At 37.6% G+C, this 18,797-nt stretch overlaps 1 protein-coding gene across 1 annotated transcript; it reads left to right on the top strand.

The window, feature by feature from the left end:
* The first annotated feature begins 1,056 nt into the window (after nt 1-1,056).
* On the top strand, nt 1,057-18,790 carry LOC135155508 (uncharacterized). The gene is made up of 6 exons (XM_064104768.1): nt 1,057-1,236; nt 1,893-2,130; nt 11,856-11,955; nt 13,043-13,333; nt 14,046-14,180; nt 16,457-18,790. Exons 1-6 carry the CDS (start codon nt 1,082-1,084, stop codon nt 17,587-17,589), a joined length of 2,052 nt encoding a protein of 683 aa, XP_063960838.1. The 5' UTR covers nt 1,057-1,081; the 3' UTR covers nt 17,590-18,790.
* The last annotated feature ends 7 nt before the right edge of the window (nt 18,791-18,797 follow it).

The following is an 18,797-nucleotide window of genomic DNA, read 5'->3' as shown; positions in this document are numbered from 1 at the left end:
TAGATCTAGTATTAATATTATCTATTACTCTAGACCATAACTTTAGAGTCAAAGGCCCACAGTATTCTGAACTCTGGTTTAACTTGGGCCTAGATCTAAACCATGGTCTAACTTAAGTATGGTCTACATTATTGGAACTTAAACTGAAGCTATGACTATGAGTACGAGTGTAAAAAAAATTGATTGAACTTTAATAGACCTACTTACCAGAAGAATATTGTGTTTATTACTGGGATTTTGAAGAAAACTATACTATATAGGCCCTATACGGTAATTGTAATTATCATTTCAAGAATTTTCTAATGATTTGAATGCCAAATGTGATGATACTGATAGGCTAATCATCTATCACAAAATAGAAATTGATGTCTCATTTGGCTACCCATACTATTGTTTATTTTAGCCAGAGTTCAGAATACAGGCCAAAGACTGAATATTTTGTCTATAAAGTCTAACTAAGTCTAAGATCAAAAACTTCAGTCTCTGTTCATCAGTTGTTCCACTAAACTTTAATAGATCTACATCTTGTTCCACTTGCTCTAAAACCTCTGTCGCATTTGCTCTATGGTGGCCGTATGGCAATTAAAAAAACGCCAATTTATTCCTTTTTTTTTAAACCACCTCTATGTAGCTATTACAAAAAAGTTAAAACGGCTATTTTAACTCATTGTACAACCACGCACCGGTACTAGGTATTAGAAAAAAAAATCTAAAAAGTAAAAAAAAAATGTTTAAAAACTCTTCCAAACAGATGATTTTCATCTGTTTAGGACTATATTAGCTAGGCCCTAATTTTAGACTAACAAGTAGGCCCTAGTCTAATTAGGCAGAGATCTAACTTTAGATAGGTCTAGGCCTAGATCTGATTCTGTGGAGACCAGAAAATGCAATAAAGCCTGAAGAATTCGCAAAATAACCAGATGAGTCTCAGCTATTTCTGCATAAATCCCGATGAAGTTTGATCAATGATCTATTGATAGTGTAAGCTCTTGTCTGAGTCTATATCTAGTTCTGAAAAAAAAAATGCTAGAAGCTACAATCATTGCTATTTCTCAGAAATGGTGGACCCTAGTAGATCAGGATGGGACAGAGGAACGGACCTAGACCAATCCCATCATTGCTAGAATACAAGACCATTCGCCTTCAAGACCGTTACTCAGCCCTGGGTAGTGATCAGCTGGAGAGGCGCAAACCCATCCTGGAACAGGGACAGAAAGGGGTCCTGGACTCAAATGGGTAGGTCTAGAAGCTGATCTGGTCAAATTATCAGATCGTGGTAAACTAAGATGCCTGTAACACAGAGCATAGCAATCATTGTATTTGGTTGATTGCATTGACTACAATGTAGAATTAATCACAAAAATCAAGCGTATGACTGATTGTGAACCTTGGAGTTACGGGATCTTGGTCTAATTGTTAGATTGTTGTAAACCCACTGGGTATACTAGCAGATTGTCTGATAATTACGGTAGATTGTCTAACACAATCATGGCTAAGCCCTTGTGGTATAAAATATATAGGTCCAATCATCACTTGGTCTAGTGTACACTTGTTCTAACTGTTCTTACATGCATTCTTATTTTCATTTTGTCTACATACCTTTTCACACTTCATGAGCAGTTAGTGGATGTTAGTCAAAATATATATCTAGCCTCCATGATAGTGTACTTGGAAATTAAACAAAATGGTAAAGGCTCTTGTAGCGCTTTTGCTGAAAATTTTCAGAAAACGGTACCATGCAGATACAATTAAAAAAAAGAAGAAAGGCATTGTACCATCATAATTTCTCAACCTAATGGTTGGAACATGATAAATATTAACTATTTACATCATCCCTCCCCGCAATCACACACTGACTCATTTATCCTCATAAATCTTCTTTTTAATTTTAGGAAACCATCCTCTGCCTCCTCACCACAACTCCCGCCATCGCTAGCCTCCTACGGTGGAATGCACTCCTTCAGTCAAATGGCACAATTCCTGCCATCCATTGGTAGCCAGAATGTCAAGCGACGTCCATCCACCCTGCTACCCCTGACCTTCCCTGGCCATGCTGGCCTGGCCACTGGGCAGGCATCGGAAGGAACCGAGTCCACAATAAAGCCATTCTACAGAAGTTCTATGCCAGAGGTACTCCTTTCATATATCTTTCTCTTTGCAGTATGCAAGAAAAATAAATTGAATTGAGTTCTCAATATTAGGATTAAAACCTGTTAAATCTATGAAACATGTACCGGTACATAAGCAATTTTGTTGCAAGCATATTTGCAATCAATAGCAATTAAATTTCGGTTACAGCCCGATAGACCGCGGGTCCGATAGACCGCGGGTCCGATAGACCGCGGGTCCGATAGTCCGCGGGTCCGATAGACCGCGGGTCCGATAGACCGCGGGTCCGATAGTCCGCGGGTCCGATAGACCGCGGGTCCGATAGACCGCGGGTCCGATAGTCCGCGGGTCCGATAGACCGCGGGTCCGATAGTCCGCGGGTCCGATAGTCCGCGGGTCCGATAGTCCGCGGTGTGTGTAAAATTATGATCAGGATATAGTGAGATCCAATGTCATCAAGAGGTCAAAAGGCCAATGATACGAGTCCATGGGGTTCTATAACGATGACCCATTGGACGATCGCCCCCTGACATCTACTTCAAGGAAAATATTATCCCCATATTTGTATCGTCAGGGATTGTTACCCCCCCCCCCGGAAATTAACCCTCTAGACGCCATACGGAGCCTCTTAAATGCCATCGACTTGACGACATACTTTATCTTGCCTTGTCGACTAAATAAGCTTATTATGTCCGTATGGCGCGATACGTTATCCTGCCAAGTCAGTCCACTTATAAAAAGTTATATGTCAACATGGCGAGATATTTTATCTTGCCAAGTCGACTTAAATAAGTTACATGTCAACATGGCGATATATCGGGACTTGTATACTTCATATCTCGCCATGTGGACATATCGACTTGACAAGATAGAATATATCGCTATGTCGAAATAATAAGCGTATTAATTACTTAGGCAGTGGAAGCGGGGGGGGGGATCTTTCCCCCCTAAATTTGAGGTGGGGGACGGTCCCCCCTAGATTTTTAGTTGAGAACCTTTTTTTGGTTGTCAATTTGTTTTCTACGCCCCCCCCCTAAATTGAGGTGGACCCCCACTAAAATCTTTTTGTCCCCCCCCCCCTAATTTTGGTTGATAACCTTTTTTTTCTTGTCAAAAAATTTTGGTGGTCCCTCCTATAAATTTTGGTTGATTTGCTTGTTAAATTTTTTACCTGTGTCCATCCCAAAATTTCAGGTGGACCCCCCTAAATTGTTTTTCTTCCGCCGATAATGATTAATTAAGACATGGCAAGATAAAGTACCACGCCATGTCGTCACGTTGATGGCATTTATAAGGCTCCGTACTAGGGGTAATTATCCGGGGTAATTGTCTGGAGGGTAAATTTCCGGGGGAGGGGGGTAACAGTCCCCGGCGGTAAAAATATGGGGATAATATTTTCCTTGAAGTAGTTGTCAGGGGGTGATTGCCCTAATTGGGTTATTGTTATAGAACCCAGGCGCGGATCCAGGATTTCGTGGGAGGGAGGGGGGGATTTGACCTGATTTTTGGCGCCCATGTGTACTTTTCGAAAAATGGCGCCCACTCCCTCCCGGCCAGGCTAACTTAAGTGCCTTAAATGGATTTTGAATTATCTTATAATCACATTTAAAAAAAAAAGACCACTTTTTCATCTGTTCTTAAAAAAAAAAATCCATGAAATGTAATATAAATGGGAGCGCGAAGCACGAGCGATTTTTTTATTATTATTATTTTTTTTTTTTTTGGGGGGGGTTCAATTTGGTCTGTACTGTTGTTTTAGAATACCCTTCAATAATATTAATGATAACCTCTTGGGAATAATGCAATCTCGAAGCAATCGACTAATTCTCCTAATCAGCGGCGTATTTATTCAGCATGGGTGCACGGGGGGGGGGGGGGGGGGGTGGCGACGGCACCAAGTAAAAAAAAAATGAAGTGGGAGGGGGGTAGACGTTAAAGACAATCTGAGATTTCATTCTTAAAAACACATTGAGGTATCTCAAAAGGCCTAAATAAATAATGAGAACGCGAAGCGCGATCTGATTTTTTTTTAAATAGATTTTTCAAGTATTATATCCTGAAAGCCTAAGTCAGGGGCGGACCCAGCTTCCGCCAATAGGGGGAGGGGTCATTTTTTCACCCATATTTTCCCCGATCGGCCGCTCAAAGTTGATTTTTTGTTTGTTTCTTTGAAGGGGTTGTCCCAGTGCCGTAATGAGCCAACAATTTCGAGGGGGCTCGATATGGTGTATCGCATAAAATTGATAAGAAGTTGCCAGTGAGCGAAGCGAGCAAGCAAATATTATGACATTTTTATTACAAAAATACAAGGTTGTGATAGATTTTGACATAATATTTGGAAAATAATATTATATTTCATCCTAATCCCTTTCCTTTTCTCTCTATTTTTTCTTAGTCTTGATTCTCTCTTTTTTTTTTGGGGGGGGGGGGCAAAACGCCCATGTCCTAACAGTCATTTCCTAGCTTTACTTTATAAGCAACATAAATGTGTAATAATCTCTTAAGCCCTATGTAATCTAAAAATGAAATTTCATGTATTTTGTCCTGAAAATTGAACATTTTGGGCAATGTTTGTGAACCTGAACAGGACGCGTATGTAACTAGATAATTACCACGAGCGCGAAGCGCGAGCAGAAATGTTAAATATTCGTTCTGACCTGGTCGAAAAGGGACCTGTTAAGGATGTTTTGCAGTTAGCCATTAAGATGATACATATTTCAACGATTAAATAATGCGAGCGCGAAGCGCGAGCTGAATATTTTTGATATTCCAACCTAAAAAGATGAGATTTCAAATCCCCCAATGGGACATTCGATTCATGTTTGTCAATCATGAAAAAGCATGGATAATTTTTGATATCTTCCTACAATAATAATGCGAGCGCAAAAAAAAACATGCGTGCGCGTGTTTTAGAGTTAGACAGAATCCTGGCAATCTGAATACATTTCATTTTTCATCATAAAAATCAATAATGCGAGCGCAGAGCCCGAGCTGAAAATAATATTTGAAATTCCGATGTGAAAAGGGTCAATTTAAGCACTGTTTACAGCACTGTGTATATAGGGAAATTTGATAGCACTATATAAATAATGCGAGCGCGAAGCGCGAGCTGATATTTTATTATTATTTTGACCTAGGATCGAGACATTTTAGGCCTAAGGACATTTTGTCATCATATAAGAATGATGACTATCTTCTATTTCTTTTCCTAAAACTTGTCAATATTTATTTCTGAAAAAGGGACAATTTAGTTATTAGGAATTCATACAAATTTTATTTCATATTTATTAATCTGTTTAGCCTAATGAGTGTGTGAAATTTGTTGACAGTGCATGAGGCCTGAAAACCTGATATTTTAAGTATTTTTGTAATCATGAATAGGATTCATTGGTTGATATATTTTTAGCAAATAATGCGAGCGCAAATCGCGATCCGGAATTTTTTAATGGGGGAATTTAAGAAGTTTAATTGTTAGAGAATTGATAAAAAGGTATACATAACTCACCAATCAAAATGCGAGCGCACAGCGCTAGCTCATAGGCCTTTATTATTTTTTTTACAATCGAGACACCTGAAAAGGTATATTTAGAGTATCTTATATGAAATAAAAAAAGACAATATGTAGGTCTACTTGGCAAATAGTGCGAGCGCACAAAATGTTGTAAATGTTGATTCAAACTTTAAAACGGACATTTTCCAGAGCACTTAAAAACATAAATTGGTAAATAAAACAATATAATGAAAGATCGATGTCCGAGCTGAATTATGTTTTGTATATTGATATAAAAACTTGATATTTTAAACTACATATCATCATATTGAGCAAGATATGTATCTCATCGAACAGGCAATGCGAGCGCGATGCGCGAGCGAAACTTCAATACAGTGACATTAAATATTTTCAAAAATTGTTTTCCAAGTCTTCTCCTGACCTTATTTTATTTACTCGTCTTCCTCCTTTTATGTTTCGTCTTCTTTTTTTCTCATTTCTTTCCCCCTTTTTTCTTTCCCCGTTTTTCCCAATTTATTTGCTCTGTCAATAGGGGGGAGGGGGGGTTGCCCTCGGGCCGCCTGGATCCGCCTATGTTAGTAGTTGTTATGATGAACACGATGCATATCTATTAAGAAATGAATGCGACCGCGAAGCGCTAGCTGAAAACTTTTATAATGATGAAATGAAAAATACATTTTCAGTTGTCAGGTTAGAATATCAAATATTTTCAGCTTGTGCTTCTCGTTCGCATAAAAAAACTGTAAGGTCGGGATGCGTATATAACTAAACAATTTATTTTTGCCAGCGCGAAGCGCGAGCTCAATTTTTTAATATACTGACTTAAGAAGGACTAAGGTATAATTCCTATTCTAATTGCTTGTCCTTTTTCTCTTCTTTGTTTTCTGTTTCTTACCCCTTTTTTGCGCCACCATGGGGGGGGGGGCAAAATCTTTGCCCCCTGGATCGGCCTATGTATGTTGACTTGAAAAACACTAACACTTACACTTACTAACACTGGGATTGATGCAGAGGATGTATAATAATAATAATAGTGGTTATTTGTATAGCGCACAGGTCCACATTAAGGTGCTCATGGCGCTTAGGAAAAAAAAAAGGAAAGAGAAAAAGAAGAAGAAGAAGAAGAAAGAGAAGAAGAAAGAATAATAAAATAAAATATCTCCTGGACAAGGCAAATTAAATTATTAAATTAATCATTTCAGGGGAATAGATAGGTTTTTAGTTGGGATTTGAATGATTCTGTAGAAGACAACTGTCGAATTCGTAGCGGGAGTTCGTTCCAGAGTTTTGGACCCATGACAGAGAAAGCCCTATCCCCCCATGTGTGTCTGGTTCTTGGTATCTGAAGCAACAATGTATCTGATGAAGAACGAAGACTTCGTGTCGGGCAATATCGAGAAATTGAGTTGCACAGGTATAAGGGGGAAACAGAGTAGACAGAGTGATGAACTAGTAACAAAATTTTGAATATAATTCTTTTATCAACTGGTAGCCAATGGAGAGATCGGAGAATGGGAGTTATTGAATCAGACTTCTTTGTCAGTGTCAGTAGGCGTGCTGCAGAATTTTGTAGTCTTTGAAGTTTTATTATGTCCTTCTTAGGTAAATTGCAGAACAATGAGTTGGCAAAATCTAAACGGGAGGAAATTAAAGAGTGAATGAGGATTTCAGCCGCAGGTTTGGAAAGACACTTTCTTATGAAACTTAGATTTCGAAGTTGATACCTGACACTTTGTTGAACATATGTTAGATGATGGCGAAAAGACATGTCCTGATCGAAAATAACTCCCAAATTACGAGCTCGATCTGATGGTGTAATGGAGGTGCTACCAATATTGAGACGACAAGATCGATAGTTGATCTTACTTAACATCTTTCTTGAACCTAAAAGTAAAAACTCTGACTTGTCATCATTCAGTTTAAGACCATTCAAGGTGAGCCATGATTTTACATCTTTTAGACATGCTTCAAGTTTTCCAATAGCCAATGATAGAGAAGATAAAGAGGGTTTAAATGATAGATAGATTTGTATGTCATCTGCATAACAGTGATAGTTGATATTGTGTTCTTTAAGTATTTGACTGATAGGTTGAATATACAAAGAGAAAAGCAGGGGGCCTCCAACTGAACCCTGTGGTACACCATATTGTAAAGAACTTTTGCAGGATGCAAAATTACCAATTCTGACATACTGGGACCGATCAGTGAGATATGACGTGAACCAGTCCAGAACAGTACCAGAGATACCTAAAGATGTAAGTCTGTGTATTAATATAGCGTGATCTATTGTATCAAAAGCAGAGCTCATATCGAGCATGACAAGAGCAGTTATATTGTCACAATCTAATTCCCTGAATATGTTATCAGTTAAATTGACAAGTAAAGTTTCTACACTATGACCAGGCCTATAGGCAGATTGGCGTGGGTCAACCAATTCATGTTCCTGTAGATATGAAGTCAGTTGCGAAAAAACAACCCTTTCAAGCAACTTACTCAAGAAAGATAAATTCGAAATTGGGCGATAATTTTTAAGGCATTCCTGATCTAAACTCAACTTTTTCAATGTTGGATGGATGACAGCTGTTTTGAAAGTTTGTGGGACAACTCCTGAAATCAGGCTATCGTTTATAATGCTAGTAATAATGGGTACTAGGAATGAGCTACACTTCTTAAGCAGATCGGTAGGCACAGGATCAAGTTCACATGATTTGTTTCGTGAATTTTTGACAAGAGTTTCAATCTCGTGGAGAGTGACTGGCTGAAATTCACACCACATTGAATTAGGTTCACAAACATTATTCGACGGTTGCACAGTATCAATTTGAAAGTGTTGTCGAATTGTGATAATTTTGTCTACAAAATATTGGTTGAAACGATTAGCAAGTTGTAATTGATTACCATGGGTGAAATGTTGAGGCAAAGGAGATGGTTGTTTTCTATTAAGTAAATTATTAGCAACTTTATATAATTTCTTTGCATCTTTTTTGCAGTCCTCAACTTTCTTTGAATGATAGTTTAATTGAGCTTTCTTAATTAACGCATTTACGTGTTGCTTCTGAGTACGATACATTTGTTTGTGAATCTCCAGTTTAGTGGACCTTGCTCTCCTTTCTAATTGTCTACGAAGGAGTTTTGCTTTTGCTATTTCTTGATTGTACCATTCAGTATTAGGGTGAATTGTTACAATGAGCTGCTTCTTAGGTGCCAGCTTATCAAGTGCAGAAGTAAGTAAAGAATTATACAAATTCACCTTTTCATCAACACTTTTGGCACAAGAATGTGTTAATATGAGCGAATTAAAATGAGTGTCATTTGCAAACTCTTTTGGATCTAGAGATTTAAGGTTACGTGTAGTAACAAGCTTTTTATTGGAAGATCGTTTGGGAATGTTGAATTCACACATTAATACTGAATGGTCAGATATACCTTCCTTTACATGAATCTTAAGTAGTTGAACAGTATTACACTTTTGAGTAATGAGTAAATCTAATACATGACCACGATTATGGGTGGGCTCATTTATGTGTTGGGTCAAATTGTAGGCAGATAAGCATATATACGTCATTAATCAAATATTGCGAGCGCGTAGCGCGAGCTGAATTTTATAATAACCCCTTTTTGTGACCCTCAACAGGGTATCTATCTCGCTAAACAGACTTAAAACTCGAAAACATTGTTTTTGTCTGTTATCGTAAAAACAGGATATATTTTAATTCAGCCGCATTTAATTTAAGTTTTTTGGGCAGGACATATATTTTACTATAAACAGGCAATACGAGCAATGTTGCGCCCCCGGTCGAAACTGAATTTGCATGAAGCCCCCTAAGTTCAAGGTCGATTTGGCGCCCTCGGTTGAACATAAACTTGGCGCCCCCATGTGAAATATAACTTTGCCCTCCCTCCCCCTCTCTGAAACATGTATTTGTCGCATTATGGTCAAAATTCAAATTAGCGCTCCCCTAGTTCGAACATCAATTTGGCGCCCCCCTCCCAGTTCAAACATCAGTTCGGCGCCCCATAGTTCGAACGTCATTTTGGCGCCATCAAATCGACGTCCAGGTCAACATCCCTCTTCCGTTTCCCATCTCCTTTTCTTTTTTTTTTTTCTTTCTCTTATCCTCATTCCCCTTCCTTCCTTTCTCTTTTTTTCTTTCTCTCTCTCTTTCTTTCCCCCTCTTCCTCTCCCCTTTTCTTCTTCTCTTTTTTTCCTGCTCTCTCTCTCTTTTTCTTCTCTTTATTTTCCCCTTTTCTTCTCTCATTTGTTGTCTTCCTTTCCCCCTTTTCTTCTCCTTTTCCCCCATCTTTTATTTCCCCCTTTTCTTCTCCTTTTCCCCCATCTTTTCTTTCCCCCTTTTCTTCTCTTTTTTTGTCTTTTCTTCCCCTCTTTTCCTCTCTCTTTTTTCGTTTTTCTTCTCTTCCTCCCCCTTACTCTCTCCTTTTTTCTTCTCTTTTCCCATCTTCCTCTCTCTTTAAATATTATTCTCTTCCTTCCTCTTTTTTTCTTCTTCTTTTCCCCCTTTTCCTTACTCCGTTCTTTTCTTTTCTTTCTTTTCCCTCATCCACTTTTTTTTCTCTTCCCCCCTTTACTTCTCCCTTTTTCTTTTTCTTTCCTTTCCCCCTTTTTTTCTTTTAATCTTTTTTTCTTTTTCTCTCCCTCCCCCTTTCTCTCTCTCTCTCTTTCTTCTCTACTTTTCCCCTCTTCCTCTCTCTCTTTTTTCTTATCTTTCTTCCCATCTTCCTCTATTTAAATATTCATCTCTTCCTTCCTCTTTTTTTTCTTCTTTTTCCTCCTTTTCCTTTCTCCTTTCTTTTCTTCTCTTCCTTTCTCCTTTCTTTTCTTCTCTTCCTTTTCCCTCCTCTCTTTTTTCTCTTCTTTCCCCTTTTCTTCTCCCATTTTCTTTGTCTTTCCTTTCCCCTTTTTCTTCTCTTTTTTTCTTCTCTTCCTTTCTCCTTCTTACTCTCTTTTCTATTCTCTTCTTTTCCCATCTTCCTCTTTCTTTTTTTTATTATTTTCCTTTTCCCCTCTTCCCCCCTCTTTTTTTGAGCTGGGGGTTGGGGATGAGGCAGTTCCCCCTCGCCCCCCCCCCATGGATCCGCACCTGATATAACCCCATGGCCTTGTATCATTTGACCTTTGGACCTCTCGATGACATTTGATATATCTGATCATAATTTTACACACACTGCGGACTATCGGACCCGCGGTCTATCGGACCCGCGGACTATCGGACCCGCGGTCTATCGGACCCGCGGTCTATCGGACCCGCGGTCTATCGGGATGTCCCCTAAATTTCAGTTGCAAATAAAAAAATGATAGAACAATTAAAGCAAATCAATTTATACTTGTTGATACACGAAGCAGACCAGCGATCATTGCAAATTTGCAATTAATTGCGAAACTTACAAGTGATCATTTGGACCTAAATTGACTTGCAATTGATTGCAAGTTTCTTGCAACACTCCATGAGAAAAACTGTGAGTCATTGGCAAACCTTGTATAAATATTCATTTAGATTGATTATGTATCTTTTGTGACCCGGTAGCTGATCCTGGATGGGACTGCCTGCTATATGCTTGGGGCCCAAGCCCATGCCCTTGGATGTTTGATCGTCTAGTGCATTTTGCTATTTTTTTTGCTTATATCTTATGGAGATTCATAACTTTGTATTAAAAGTGATAACCTTCCTTTTTTCTATTTTTTCCCAATTTAAATCAGCAAAAATGAAGCGAGGTCATTTCTTGCAAGGCAAATATTTTTCCATAAGCATTGGTCAAACAAAATCAAATATTTTTCTTGGCCCTTTCATAGGCTCGAAATTTTATGAAATACTGGATGTGCTGCTTGTGTAAACCATTCAGTTTTGGTAAATTTTTGGGGATAAGAAACTCAGGAAATGTTTGGATTTCCATATACTAGGGCTATGACAAAAATAATCATTCTCCTTTGTTGAAATAGTCTGCCACAACCATACAAATCTGTAGAATTATATCGTAGAATGTATAAAGGAAAAAATGAGAATGAATATTCATACAAGTTTTTTTTTTTTTCTTAAAACACACATAGGTAGTGGGCAACAGCAGCTACATTGCATCAAAATTGACTAGGCCTTATAATCAAGATGCAAAAGTGCTCAAATACATTATTTTTCTTGATTAAGCCTTTTCAAATCAGGGAAATTTTCAAAATATCACTTAAATCTAGTAAACTATTTGCTCTTTTTTGTTTATTTTCCAGGCATTCTTGTCTGCAAGTTCCAATATAATCAATTCTTCCTCAGCAGTGCCTTTCACAGACATGGGAAATACCATGGGCAATCAATATGCCATGAAATCCAGTAAGTATGTGTCTATTCTTTGATGGTTTTATTGTATTCATGCTAAGTACATAAATAAAACATTTCAAGAAAAGGGCACCAATCCTCGGAATTTAGAATATTTATACGTTTATATCTTATGAGAAGTTAAGAATTGAAGGCTTGGTAAGTTTGTATTCCTGTGTTTGTCTTAGATTTGCAATAGTTATGTCTATTTTATATTTCATCTTAAAGATAATATTAGTTGTGGTAACGACCTGAAAATGACTTTGAGCAGAATCCAATAAAATGACCAACTAAGTGTTTGTATATATATATATATATATATATATATATATATATATATATATATATATATATATATATATAAATAAAAAAATATGTGCCAATTGGCTCTGAAAAAAATGTGCAATTGCTGAGAAATGAGCAAATTAAGCACGGAATTTCATAAAATTCATTTTTCCAAGCAATATTAATACACTTTTGTGTTAGTTATCATCAGAATTATCGGTTTTCAACTAAGATTTCATGATTTCACAAAAGTGAGTTGAATTCAATGTACCAGATCAATGATACATGTAATATTGTGGTAATTTTGATTGTAAAAGCTTTCTCATGAAAAAATTGGTGCAATTACTTTTTTACCTTTAATTAGTTTTCTTGAATAAAAAAAGTCATGCAATCCCTCATGTTACCCATATTGATAGTAAAATCAACAATAGTAGATTAAAAATCAACAACATTTAAAGAAAATTAGTGAAGATACTCTTTTGATTTATGGTACCTAAAGGATAGAAAATCCACTCTTTGTTTTAGAAAATAAGACTAAAAACAAATCCTATTAATATAAACATTAAGATAATGTGAAGATATTCTCTTGTTTTACAGAAAAGTTTGAAAATTTACTCTTTAAGAAAGTATAGTAAGAGTGAAAATGATTCTTATGAGTGTCAACTTTGCACATGTTGAGCATGGCCTCATGTTTAAAATAATATATTTTTCATTTTGTTTATAATTATCTTCTAGCACTGTGATTTCCCAAAACCCTCCACAAAATCTGACCCTCTGTGTAATTTCATTTATTTTATTTCTTCCAATTATCGTCTAGCACTAGGACTTGAGTGCATTGGAAAGTCAGGTCTAGAACTCCCGAAACCCTCTTCGAAGTCTGAGCCTCTGTGCACGTTGAAAGGCGAGAGACTGCCTCCCATTGAGCGGTCACACTGCACTGTGCATTCTACCAACTGCTCTTGCATCCATAAGAACCGTTCTCCAGACAAAAAGCAGGTCAAGAAGGATGTTAAGAGAGAGGAGAACCCGGTGGCTAGTAGAAGGAGAGGGAAAGGAGGGGAGTTGAGCGGGAGCCAATCAAAAGGAAGCAAGTCTTTTAGGAAACCAGGTAGATTGTCGTGGTGATTGATCAAAGACATTTTCGGTCACTTAAAGGGGAAGTACACGCTGATGTAAAAATTTGTTTTAATAAAAACAGAAAAACATAATGGTTATTTGGTTAAACTCTTTCAATGAATGATGGAGTTATGGATTTTGAATTTTTATTTTGTGATGTCACAAGTAAGAAGCTCTCCTATATATCCTGTGCTAAAAGTTTCTTCAGAGTTTCTTGACAAGCAGTTAAAGGTAAGGGCGGAGGGTGGGGGCATTGCCAACTTAAAACGGGAATTCTAAAAATGCTTGTGGAATACATTGTCTTAGAAACTGAAGGGGGAACATTGCCAACCTTTGCCAAATAGGGAAACTACAACTTCTACAAATACTCAGGCTTGTGAAAACAGGGTATAATAAAGACTAGAAGAAGTAGTTTCTATTTATATTTGAAACATAGAGGTAGAATAAAAGGTAATGAAATTTTTAAAAGGGAAAAAAATGAGATCAGAACAAATCAAAGTATAAGAAAGAAAGGGAAGAAAAAATCCAGATGAGCCTCGATGCTACAGTCATACTAATGAATCGACTCCAAACTGATCAATAGTATATCTTTAGAGATAACATAATAGCTTTGTTTGTTCTTGAGTTTGTTTTGTTGGTGTCAGTGGTGTGAGTGTAGCATGAGACAGGTAATATTATATGTATTTCACTGGTTTGTCCTGCAGATAAGAAAGACTGTCCAAAAGCGAAGCAGAGACAGAAACGTGAGACAAGGGATGAGGCCAAGAAATCCAACAGTTCTGATCAAACTGAACAGCATCCTTCTGGCAACTTAAGAGAAAACAAATACCTGTATGATGGTAAATATGACACAGACTTCCAAAGAATATTAAACTGGAAAAAAGAATGCACTGTTGAGATAAGCAAAAAGTTTGTATCCACTTGGTCTCCTAGCAGATGGTCTAATTCTCAGATTGCCTAATACTACCATCATGGCTAATCCCACTTGGTCTACTAGCAGATGGTCTAATTCTCGGGTAATAAAAATGAAATGATTTGCAATTGTTGGGATAGCTAGGTGTTGTATCCCATTGGTCTACTAGCAGATGGTTTAATTCTCAGTTTGTATAACACAATCAAGATCTACTATAGATTTGGTCTAATCTAATGCTCACTTGGTCTAAATCCATTTAGCCAAAGCACTAGATGGTCTAATTTCTATTTCATCTACTTATATTCTATAGCACTTTGTGAGATGTAATTATGTAGACCAATAAGTATTTAATATACCAAGTGGATATAAGATGAAATGGCTATATCCAAACTGGAAATTATACAAAACAGTAACAGGAGTGTCAATTAGACTAAAGGGATAGTAGATAAATCAGTTGCAGATGAACTTTATTAAGACCAGCGCTTCTCAACGTTTTTTCACTCGAGGACCACTTCTACTCTCAGATTATTTTAGAGACCCCACCTCCCAAAATTTTAAGAAAACATCTATTTTGATGAAAAAAATGTTTCGTAAAATTTTAACAAAGCTCTGAAACACATTCAAAACAAATGGTTTGAGGACTAATCTGCATTTGCAAATGTCCGTTAAACGGGCGACAATTAACTACATACACAATATGCGTGCACATGAGGTTCACATCAAAGGTAGATTGAAACCATCATAGTGTGCATGTGCATGCTATGCAACATGCACGATATCCAAGCATGATTTAGTTTTGCTCGACCCACATAGAACAATCGGAAATATGTTCGGACAGGTCTGTGACATATTCTATAGTTTTTCTCCTAATTTTTTGTTCTCCCTCCTGAGCTTTTTGCGGCCCACCAATTGAGAAGCGCTGATTTAGACTATGTGGGATGAGACCAAACAGAAATAAGATGGAATGGATGTTGTGTGCAGACCAAGCAACAATCTACCTTGGTTGAATAGAAAGTATTATTTGGAATGGAAAGGAACAGGAAAATAGGTCTAATAGAAATATTTTTCGTGCTGTTTTCACATCTACTTTAGATCTGGTCCCCGTTTCATAAAACTAATAATAGATTTGCAATAATAGTTAAAAGCTACTGAAACCCCTCAATCTGATTGGATTGTATTAAATTTGTTATTTTAACAAGTCTTTGTGAAATGGGACCCTGATATATTGTTTAAAGTAGACATTAAAGAGTGAGCAATAGTTTCTGTTCAGTAACAGGGTTGTATGAAAACTTCTAATTGATTCACCCGTTTCCCTGTCTCTCTTTGTTGTTTAATCCTCTATATTTGTTGATATCTGTCCGTCCTTTGCTCGCTATCTCTGTTTATTTCTTAATAAAATGTATTTGAGCTATAATTTAATGCATTTTAAAAAGGCAAATGTCCTCAAGGTCTTAAAGGATTCTATTGTATTACCCTGTTTAACATATCAGGTAATTTGTTCTATAAAGGCCCAACAGAGGACACTTTGAGTGTCAGAACAACAGTAGAACCAAGTATTAATTTTTTTCACTTATCAGGAGGGATTTGTTGTTTGGTCTTCATTTTCTTTGTAGTACATATTGTAATGTAGTGATTGTATAAATCACTACATACATATAGCCTAGACATCATAATGTAAAATAGCCTAGACATCATAATGTAAAATACCCCTTCTCAGAACCATCCCTTTTTATGTCCATACCCCCTTCTCAGAACCCTTTTCATTTATTTAATCCACGCCAATAAAAACCCTTATTGTTAATAGTTCAAACAACCCCTAATCATAGAACAAAGAACTGCCTCCCCCTTCCTAATAATCAAACCCCCTTTTGTCCTATGCCCAAACACTTGGATTATAATTTATGTAGAAGCTTGAATATAGATTGAGTGTACACCCAAGGGTGGAGGAGAGATAAGTTAAGATCATCACAGAGTTAGGATCTACATCGACGTACGTTAATTGTGATATGCTTGTCAACTCTACATGTAATATCGCTGAAGATTGATTATTAATAAAGTTTCTTGATTGAATTGTACATCTAACGTTCCTGTGTGGTCATTGATGCTCCCAACTAAGATATGAACGATCCCAACACAACAATATTATTTCAAATATGTCAATTTTTACCAATGTGGTGTTTTTTTTCTCTTAATTTTGCACAGACGAAGAAGAGGGTATTACATCCTATGTGCGCAGGAACTGGAACAGTTCTACAGGAGGCAGCACTACATTCAAGGACGAACACCACAATGTGAATCTGAATGAAGAGGAGGATGAGATCAATTACTTTCACCACAACCTCTCCATACTGCACCCGCCTCCGAGCTCACTCCCACCAATTGCAAGCAACAAAGGAAATAACCGCGGTGGCAGTTTGTTCGAAGATCTCGGGAAACGTACTGATGGTCAGGACAACATGGGATGGGCCATAGATGGCTTTCTAGAAGACAGCACCCTCAGACGAGCCATATCACTCCGCAACAAGATGCTTCTGTACAACAACAGTTCAAACAATACAGCCTCGGAAACGTCCGATGGCATGACTCCAGAATGTGAGACCTTTCCCTGCAAAAATAATGAGCAGGAAGTCAAGGATTTTGTCGCAGAAGAGGTTGGAGAAACAACGGATACCTTGGAAGATGCTGATGAATCAGTTGAAGTGCAAGTTAGAAATAACCACAATTGCAAAGACACCAAGAAAAAGCTTGGATTGCCACAGCGGATACAATCTGTAACATGGCAGGAAGTTTCGCCACACCTTGGAGCAAAAAGGACAAAGATATCGCAAAAAGAGACAAACGTGACTCCAAAGAATGTATCACTGAATCCCATCACAGAACAAAAGAGCCAGTCAAGTATCGCAGCAGAAGCTCTGAGGTGTCTGCAGAAGAATAGGAAGCAGAAGACTCGGAACCATACACACTGCATCTCTACAGTCCCTGAAATGCTTCCGGAGGACCTGTCAACTGCCAAGATCTACATCAAGAACCTACCACCCATAGAGCCGAAAAAACTAGCCATATGTACCATACCAGGGCAGGAAGCTAGGATAGGTCCAAAGCTTCTGTCCGATGCTGCTACGCTGATGACATCCAATTACCCGAAGTTCGTCAAGATGTTTTCGTTGCCGACTTCCAGGACACGGGTTCCATCCGTTGACCAAACTGGAAAGGAAGAAAGGTTTCAGGGCCAGATCGATGGAAAGAAGGTTCAACGAAGAGGCCATTTAGAGACGGGCTCAAATTATGACGTTCAGCAAGAACAGTCAGAGAAACCTCTGAATAAGCCCAAATAAAAATGACAGATTGCCCACCATAGCAGCAGCTGATATTCGCAGGTAAGGCTAAAGGTATCCAACCTTCAAGCTGGATTAGGCTCCTAAGAAAAATGGGTTACCCATTGAGTCTATCCATTACGTGACTATGCACGTTGGTATTCACTTGGTCTTAAAGCAATTGGTCTACTTCTCAGATAGTTCAAAGGGGCTATAAAGCCCATTTGGTCTACTATCTGTTCAGTCTAATTGCCACTTGGTCTACACTACACTTGGTCAAATGTCCACAAAGTCATGAAATGTAATTTAATATACTGCTCATATGGTCTAATGTGCCTGAACACTATGGTCTAAATCAGCGCTTCTCAAACCGAGGGCCACGAAGCTCTCTCAGGTGGGCCAGGAGAAGCTCCAGAGGGAGAAAAAAATAAGATGAACACTATATTATAATTCAGATACCTGTCCAAACATATTTCCGATTGTTCTATGTGGGTCAAACAAAACTAAAGCATGCTTTATATCATGCATGTTGCAAAGCATGCACATGCACACTATGATGGTTTCAATCTAACTTTAATGTGAACCTCATGTGCATGCATATTGTGTATGTAGTAAATTGTCGCCCACTTACCAGACATTTGCGAATGCAGATTAGATCTCAAACTGTTTGTTTCGATTGTGCTTCAGAGCTTTGTGCTCAAATTTCACGAAACATTTTTTCATCAAAATTGATGTTTTTTTTTCTAATTTTGGTAGGTGGGCCTTGGAAAAATTCTGAGAGTCAAAGTGGTCCTTGAGTAAAAAAAAGTTGAGAAGCGCTCATCTAATATCCACTTTGTCTTCTTGATATTTTGCATTTTAATGAAAATTTGATTCATAAACAGTTTCTTTTTAATATAGACTACAAATGGTATTAGACCAAGTGGATATTACATGAAATAAATAAAGGCTAATTGGATATTGGACCAAAGGATGAAAGGGCTTAATGGTAATTAGATGTACTGATTGCACACAAACTCAGGATAGATAGACCTTGTGGGATGAGACCAAATGGAAAGTAGACTAACCGGGCGTAGACCATTTTTAGCAATTTACCTTCACTTTTTGCCTATGAGTAGTAGACAGTGTGAAACTGAATTAGGCAACATTTTGAATACTATATGTTCTCCAAAGTTATAAAGATTAAATAATTTGCATTAAATGGAGTATATCCCAATATTCCAAACTTG

This window comes from Lytechinus pictus, chromosome 9, assembly GCF_037042905.1.
Source record: "Lytechinus pictus isolate F3 Inbred chromosome 9, Lp3.0, whole genome shotgun sequence".
Classification (NCBI taxonomy): Eukaryota; Metazoa; Echinodermata; class Echinoidea; order Temnopleuroida; family Toxopneustidae; genus Lytechinus; species Lytechinus pictus.
Note: the sequence above shows the minus strand (reverse complement) of the source record. Positions and strands in the feature narration are given on the sequence as shown.